The sequence below is a fragment of the Natrix helvetica genome (genome assembly GCF_964273705.1).
Source record: "Natrix helvetica genome assembly, chromosome: 2".
Taxonomy (NCBI): Eukaryota; Metazoa; Chordata; class Lepidosauria; order Squamata; family Natricidae; genus Natrix; species Natrix helvetica.
In genome coordinates, this window is record NC_138552.1 from 74336943 (window position 1) to 74345110 (window position 8168).

Below are 8168 nucleotides of genomic sequence, written 5' to 3' on the forward strand. Positions count from 1 at the left end.
CTCCTAAACACAATATAGTACCACAAACAGATTAATATGACAAATTTCACTGGTGCCAGTGTAGTGTGTAATATGTATATACCAGGGTATAAGATCATACACCAGAGTAATATACATGTTGCACCAAATATGGCGTACATATGGAAACGTATGACTAGTTTTTTTTTCCTAACTACTTGTATAAGGATTATTCTTTATATTATTCATGTTGCCTTGTATTTTTGTATGGACTGCACCAGTAGAAGCTAAACCAATTTCGTTGTATACATGATGTACAATGACAATAAAGACTTTGACTTTACCAATGATTTCTACTCTTGAACTGCTCTTATTGTTAGGATTTCCTTTTACAGTACCTTCAACTGCAATCATCCTTCCTGTAATTTAAATCCATTATTCTATGCCCTATTTTCTGGCATAAAAAAGGGTGTTGAAGTCCACATAACTAAAAATGGCTGAGGTTGAGAAATATTAATGTAGACAACAACAGGACCAGAGGATCAGAAAATGCTATTCAATGCAACCACTTTTTATATTCATGACCTATGCTATTATCTGGTTATATGTGGAAGTAATTTAATTATTTGGAGAATACAATGATGAATCACAAAGTGATTTGTGTGGCTATTTAGTTTAATCAAATTCTTATAACAACAGGTACCTGCTGTTTACCAAAGTATCTATGTGCGTTAAAAGTAATTATGTTTGGGTGCCTTAAACACAACATGAACATTTTAGAGAATGAATAGGAGAATAAGTTGGATAATTTAGACAAGGCAGAGATTTGAAAATGGTGAGGTTTTAAAGCTGCATGGAAAAATGAAACCAGATGAAAGGATGGCAAGTACTTAGCAAGTTTCCAGCCTGCCAGGACAGAGACAATGGGAACGCTATTGGACAATAGCTGGCTATCTATATGCTAAAAGATTTGCTGAAAGGTACTGAAAGATTTGCTGAAAAGAATTATGATTGCAAGTAGCAAAATAAATCCTAAAATGACCAACATCACGCTAATACATTTGAGGCCATGTAAAATGCCTCAATTTTGAAAAATCCACCATTTCTTGAACTATGGCCTCCTCTGTTTTATAGGTGATCATGTATGGATTTCAATTGGGAAAATTACTTACCTTTTAAATAAAACCGAGTTCTGGTAAGGTTCAGTGTTAACCTGATGCCTGAGTTGGTCAATGTCCCTAACAATCCTGAAGTTCAATTCTGAAATTCTCAGGAAGTAAAGGTAAGTAAACAGAATTGTTCAACCCTATTTCATGCACAACTTTGCTACTGACTTTCCAACAGAACTAACTGATGAAGATTAAGGGGACGCCCCTTGCAGCCCTTCTGATGGTATTGCTCTCCAACTCTCATCAGCTTCCCTGAAGCCTCCGGCGGGTGTCCGGGGGGGCGGGGGAGACTGTTTTCACCCTCCCCAAGCTCCTATAAAGCCTCTGGAGCCTGGGGAGGGAGAAAAAACCATGTAAAAATGGGGGGTCGCGCATGTAGTGCGTGCATGCGCACTGGGCAGTCGCGCATTGCATTATGGGTGCAGCACACCCACACACGACCCCCCTACGCTCCCCCCACTTATGGCACATGAGCCAAAAAAGGTTCGCCATCGCTGCCCTAGATGAAACAGGGAAAGTGAACTCTAGTCAGGAGTAATTCATGTACCAGGGGTGGGTTTCAAATGGTGAAATTTAGTGTCTCTTCCTGTACCCGTTGGTCAAGAGGCCCCGTACCGGAACGCTCCTCCCCTTGTTCGTTCTTTCACTCGCCCCGCCCATCCTTACCATGCTGCCGAAAAGTTCTCAGAAGAAGAACCAGAAGAAGAAAGAACTTGTGAGTGGCTGGGGTGGGGTGGGGGGGAAGGATGTTGGGGAAGAGGGAAGAGGCAGAGGGGCTGCTAGAAGAGTGTGTGCATGTGCACAGACTGTGAGTTTTAAAAAGCATCTGAGTGAATCCAGGAAGAGGGAAGAGGCAGAGGGGCTGGAAGTGTTTGTGTAAGGTGGTCAGTAATGTTGAAGACCAGCAAGGAAAGCCATATTTCCTCTGTAAGTAGCTGTTTTATTGTTTTGTGTACTTATTTTACTGTTATTTAAGTAGTAAGTGCACAAAATAATAAGTTTCCTTTTTTTATATCTTCTTTTTGTAGGTCATTCTTTGGGGCAAAGAATTCAGTGACATCGACTTGGCCACACCCACCCAGTCATATAACTGTCAAGCTACTCCCACCTGGTCACATAACTGCCAAGCCACTCCTACTCAGTCACATGACTGTCAAGCTACTCCCACCTGGTCACATGACCACCAAGCCACTCCCACCGAGTCACATGACCACCAAGCCCACAAAACAGGCCACACCTACAGAATAGGTTCTAAAAAATTTTGAAACCCACCAGTCATGTACCATTTACCATATACTATCAGCACTTTCAAGATTAGCTACACAAATAGCGCTGCTTATCAATAATATTATGTAGGTGAAGGTAGAGGTTTTGGTATAGAAGAGAGCCAGTTTGGTGTAGTGGTGAAGGTGCTGGCTACAAACCAGGAGATAGTGAGTTCTAGTTCTGCCTTAGCCCTGAAAGCCGGCTGGGTGGCTTTGGGCCAATCACTCTCACGCAGCCCAACCCACCTCACGGGGTTGTTGTTGTGAGGAATAGGAGGAGGAGGTAGGAGTATTATATATGTTTGAGTTACTTATCAAGTAATAAAGGCAGATTAAAAATCTAATAAGTAAATATAGCACTTCTGGGGATTACCTTGATGGAAACAATGAAGATTAATTGACTCTGCCCATCTTTGTTCTGTGATTATTCTAATTATGAACTATATTCTAGCTAGATTAATAACAGTATAAAGCAGAAGTGCACTGAAACTTCCTACAATATATCTTTTATCATATGTAATAGATTTTCCAGAAAAAAGAGTTTCACATTCATTCCCATTTCCCTGTATACCTGGATCTGCCAATCCGGTTGTCTCTAGCAAAATGTAATCAAACTTCCCTTTCTTCTGCATCAAATTTTCAATTGCTTTCAAACCATTGTCTCTAATGAGAAAATTAAACAAACAGCATTATTTTTTTAATGTTACATTCATATCAAATTCTACATGTTGTGTAAACTATTATCTCCCAATCATGTATGTATCCAGAAATATAGATTGTAAGCTTATTTATTAAATAAGTTTACAAACTATTTGCAAATCTCCTTAAAATTAATTTGTAAATAATTAATTACAATGAATTTATAGGCCCGTTAATTTTAAAAGTTTACTTTCAAATTCTCTGCATTCTGTCTGTTCTCTTATATCTTCTCTAAATTATTACTTTAAAAGAAAGTGTCAAAAAGGAAGTTACTTCTCAATACCCATTCTCTTAAAATAGATCCAATTTGCAATACAAATGACTCTTTAACCTTAATTTTAATTTTAAGAACTTAATTTTATTATGATTTGCTAAATTTGCTAAAACACATAGATCAGGTAGTTACAACAGTCCAAGGTCATGTGATCACCATTTGTGATCTTCCTATTTGGCTTTTGACAATTAAAGTCAATGAGAGAAGCTAGATTTGCTAGCAAATCACTTAACAACTGCAGTCATTTGCCTAACCACCGTGGCAAAAAGGTTATAAAATTGAATACAACTCACTTAACAACTTTCCTTGCTTAGCAATGGAAATTCTGGGTCCCAATTGTGGTTGTAAGTCAAGGACTACCTGTAGTACAATACTAGATCTTCCCTAGCATAATTGGCCTTCATCATGAGAAATGTAAACTGTAGCTTTAAATCCTCAATATTAGAATTGGCAATTTTACCAAATAAAAAAATCCTTACTTTACTGAGCAGCAAAGGCAGCCGTTTCTGAGCTCCAGCCATTCTTCATAAAGTTCTCCACCTTGACTTATAGCCAAGGATTTCTCCAACGCACTACCTGAGAAAACAAGGAAAGCTATAATAAAAATAGCACTTTTATTGAAAGAAAATAAAACAGTGAAAAAATAACACATTTCAACTTTTGGATGTTGGAAGGTTTGTGAGAAAGTGATGCCCAAGGAGCCAGAGAATTAAGCCACACCCTAATTTTCCTGCAACATCAATCTTTGTGTAATTTAGTAAATAGAACTAACTTTCTCAGTTATTATACTTCATGTATCCTAATGTCCTTATTCAAAAGGACAAACTTTAAAGCACAGTCTTTAGATTACAGCAAGAGTGCATTATATTACTTGTAAAGCAAAGTTTGCATTGCAACTCTTAAAATGTGTGAATATAAATGGAAGAAAACATTATACATTTATGAAAGTACACACTTAGGTTTCAACATGAAACTTTGTTTTCCATTCACATACATTCTTACATACCTTCACCAAATTCATTTAAAATAACTGCTATTCTCTTGTTATGTTGTTCAGTCAAAATGTAATTAAGAAGAGTAGTTTTTCCAGCACCTAAAGAAAGCAGAAATTTCACTAGACTAAAAAAGAACAATGAGGCCGCATTCGTTATACTAAGGAGATAATTTGAGATACCATGCCAATAATTTAAAAAAAAATCCAACCCTTCTAAGTTTTTAAGCCAGCAATTGCCTATATTTGAAAAAGCAGGTCCTGTTTGTAAGTCTATTCTGAGACAATAACAATAACGGAAATGTTTATGGACACTATAAGTTAAATGCAGTTATATTTGTAACAGTTTAAACATTTTGCAAGATTTCCTTCCTTTTAATCTACTTGATCAGCCAACTATAACAGAAGATTAAAATAAAACACAGAGACCTTCAGAAACATTAAAATGAATTTTTCATGCTTTATACACTTTAAAACTTCTATTTAAGACAGTATCAAAATGCAATTTTGGATTTATAAATTTTCCTTAGATGCTTATGGTCTGAGATGGAACCATTATCAGTAGACTCCATGTTCCTTCAACTATTACTTGGAAGTAGACAAAGAAAAAGAATTTGAGCACAGAAATAGCCCTGTTGAGAAACTGCCTTCTAACACCCAGCTAGGAATACTAATAGTGAGTTTATACAAACCACTATGCTGGGATTGTCAAAATCTGCAGTACCACAATTACCTAACTATGATACAAATTAAAAACCTTTTCTTTGGAAGTCATTAAACATATATTTTAAAACAATAGTTAATTATTTTTTCTTTTTAGTTAATTTTACATAATTCTGAGGAATCAGGAATTCCTTGGAATTCTATTTCTATTTTTGAGACAGCTACTCATTTCTCATTTTCTCCATTTATATTTACAGTTTACTGCCAAAACTGTAAAAAAACTAATTTGTTACTGACTTGCCCAGGCAAAGTAAGAGTAAATCTTATTAGCATTCTTTGCTTTGCATGTGCATGCTCGCCAAAACATGCAAACTGCTTCAAATTTGCTGTAATTTTCTGGAACATTGCACACCTCACCTTGAAAACATTTGCATTAAACTATAAAATAAGTTTGTCTTGAATTAGTATATCATGTGACACAGTTATATAATATAAATGAAACTTAAGAGATTCTGAAACTTAAAAGATTCTGAATCTAAACTTGGCCAAAACAATCAGATCAACAGGCCCATGCCAGGAACTACTGTAATCATTATAACCATAGTAAAGGAAAGGCAAAAGAGGGCTGCTATAGTGGCTATCTCAATGTCTTAGGTCTTCAAAATGCTACTCTAACAAAAATAAGCAGCCAAACAACACTATCCACTAGCCAGCCCGATAGGTTCTCAAGGAATATGCTATATCAGTGTTATATCAGTGTTTCCCAAACCTTAGCAACTTGAAGATATATGGATTTCAGCTTCCAGATTTCCCCAGCATGCTGGCTGGAGAATTCTGGGAGTTGAAGTCTATGCATTTTCAGGATGTCAAGGTTAAGAAACACCGTACCATATTATAATGTTCTAGAACATGGGAGAAGTCTTGCAGGTCTTTTTACCCTAATGTTTGAAATAAATAGGTGGAGCCCACTATACAAATAAGAAAGATCAGTGGATTTGACAAAATTGAAGTTAGCTTCCTTTCACAGGACTTGAGCGTCCGCATAAGGCTTCTGCTTATTCTTTTGTGTCCAGGGGCAGACATAAAGTCTTGATAGTTGGGGTATGCTTGCAATATCATCACATCTTATGAAGAAATAAGCTCACAGAAAGGAATATTTCTAAGTTCATTTTAACTCCCAAATTATTCTGTCAATCCTGTTTTATATATTCTGCCAAGGAGTAGAAGGCACCTGCAGAGATGCAAAAATTTCCGCGTGGCCGTAACATGCATTCCCAAAATTGCTATCCATTTTTTTAAAATTATTATTATGACAACAAAGTTCAAATAAAGTAATTCTTCATTAAAAACAAAAAACTGTGACAGATCAGAGTGAATCTACCATTCATTACCTAAATATCCTGAGATGATAGTAACAGGAATCTTAAAGTTGTTGCTAGATTGGATGTCCTCTACATTATCCTTTATTGCTGGCTCCTTTATGGGAATCAATTCAGGGCAATCCTCTTCATCATCTATAAATGAACTTTCCATCTCTCACCTGTCAAACTAAAGATAGCATTTAAGAAATACTATGTAAAAAGTCTCCGGTCTAGATTTCAGTAAAATATTAAACACAGGAGCCTAGAGGGATGGAAGAGGAGGATGTCTATGGAGATTCACAGTCATCGAAGTCATGGTTGTCCCAAAGGTGCTTCAAGAGCTAAAGAAGCTTCTTGGATGAAAAGCAAAACGTCTTCAAAGAAAAACCAGAAAATCCAGTTGCCTCTTGAAAAAGCACCTTTGGAACAAGTAGCTAAGTATTGGATAAACTCCCTCCCCCCATGAACTTCCAAACAGGAGCGTCCTATGGCTTCTTCCTCTTTCATCATAGAGTTTGAGGAATGCAGGTTGAACACTACTTTTAAGCAACCATAATCACTTAAGGAAGCCTGAAGATCAAATGCAGCTCATGACGAATAGCTTGGAAGGGGGCTTGACCTCAGCAAAGTCTCTTTTTCAAGGAAAAAGGTTCAGGAAGACAATGATGCAGTCAGACCATTTTATGCCTTTTCAGAAAGAATGCCAACAGCTGTAGAAAACAGGAGACACACCTTCATGCAGTTTTCCCTTGAGCTACAGAAAGGACATCCAACTTGGTCATTTTTAGACCTGTGGACTTCAACTCCCACAATTCCCTAGCCAGCCATGCTTACGGGGGAATTGTGGGAGTTGAAGTCCCTAGGTCTCAAAATAGCCAAGGCTGGGACATCCCCGAGCTAGAGACTTTCTGACAGACCGAATGGGACTGTTTCGCGCGAAACTGAAGAAATATGACACTAAAGCACCGCGCGAACCGGGAAAACCTATTCAACCCCATCGAGCTGCTCTGTAAGCCCAGATATACCCTCGATAATGCTCACGTTGGGGTTAATTCACCAAGCCAAACAATGCATTTCTAAATTCCTCCGACCCAACGCATTTCTTTTCCAACACCTCCCTCCCCCAAACCCCACTTCCGCTTACCGCTGGTGCTTTGGACTCCCGCTGTAGTAACTCCACCTCTCGACTGACAAGTTCCTACCCTGGGTACGCATGCGCTCCTTTTCTTCGTGCATTGATAGAGGCAACCTGTTTCCCTAGGCGGGATTTCTCCGCCCTTCCTGCATTTAACCGTATAAACAGTTTTGAGTCGGTAAGGCAACAAAACGGAGTAGACTGAGTAGAGGGAAGCTTGAATTTTAAGACCGACCACCCCGCCCGAGCTGCACAAAAGCTTCCACTGTGATACCTAAAGAGATACCTAATGCTGGCTGGGGAATTCTGGGAGTTGAAGTCCACAAGTCTTAAAGTTCTCAAGTTTGGACACCCCTGTTTTAGTATCTCTACTCAACCAGGGAGTAATAAATATTTTTCTCTGCACTCTGAGACAAAGGTAATAGGGCGGATTATAAATGGATCAGAGTAACGCGTTTACCTTAACTGCGCATCTATTAAGCCAGGGAAAAGTTATGCAACACCAGGCTTAATAGATTCCAAACATTATCAATTTCGTTGTATTTGAGTACAATGACAATAAAGATTATACTTACATTGTGATTGAATTGTAAGCAATGGAGATTATTTTACAACAATACAGCAGCCCATACTGGGGCTAAAAATTGCACCTG

General features: G+C 37.9%; 1 protein-coding gene across 5 annotated transcripts in view; it reads right to left on the minus strand.

The window, feature by feature from the left end:
- LOC309386048 (zinc-regulated GTPase metalloprotein activator 1A-like) overlaps nucleotides 1-7638 on the minus strand; it is a 29649-nt gene extending 22011 nt beyond the window's left edge. For 2 of the 5 annotated variants that reach the window (XR_014174339.1, XM_081940987.1), the window contains exons 1-5: nucleotides 7525-7638; nucleotides 6411-6567; nucleotides 4372-4458; nucleotides 3845-3941; nucleotides 2964-3055 (exon numbers count right to left, since the gene is read on the minus strand). Coding sequence is in view for 4 of the 5 variants with exons in the window: in XM_081940987.1 (XP_081797113.1) it covers nucleotides 2964-3055; nucleotides 3845-3941; nucleotides 4372-4458; nucleotides 6411-6552 (418 nt within the window). In the remaining variant the exon portion in view is untranslated. The other 3 variants (XM_081940989.1, XM_081940988.1, XM_081940990.1) reach the window with 3 other exon arrangements.
- Nucleotides 7639-8168: the final 530 nt, after the last annotated feature.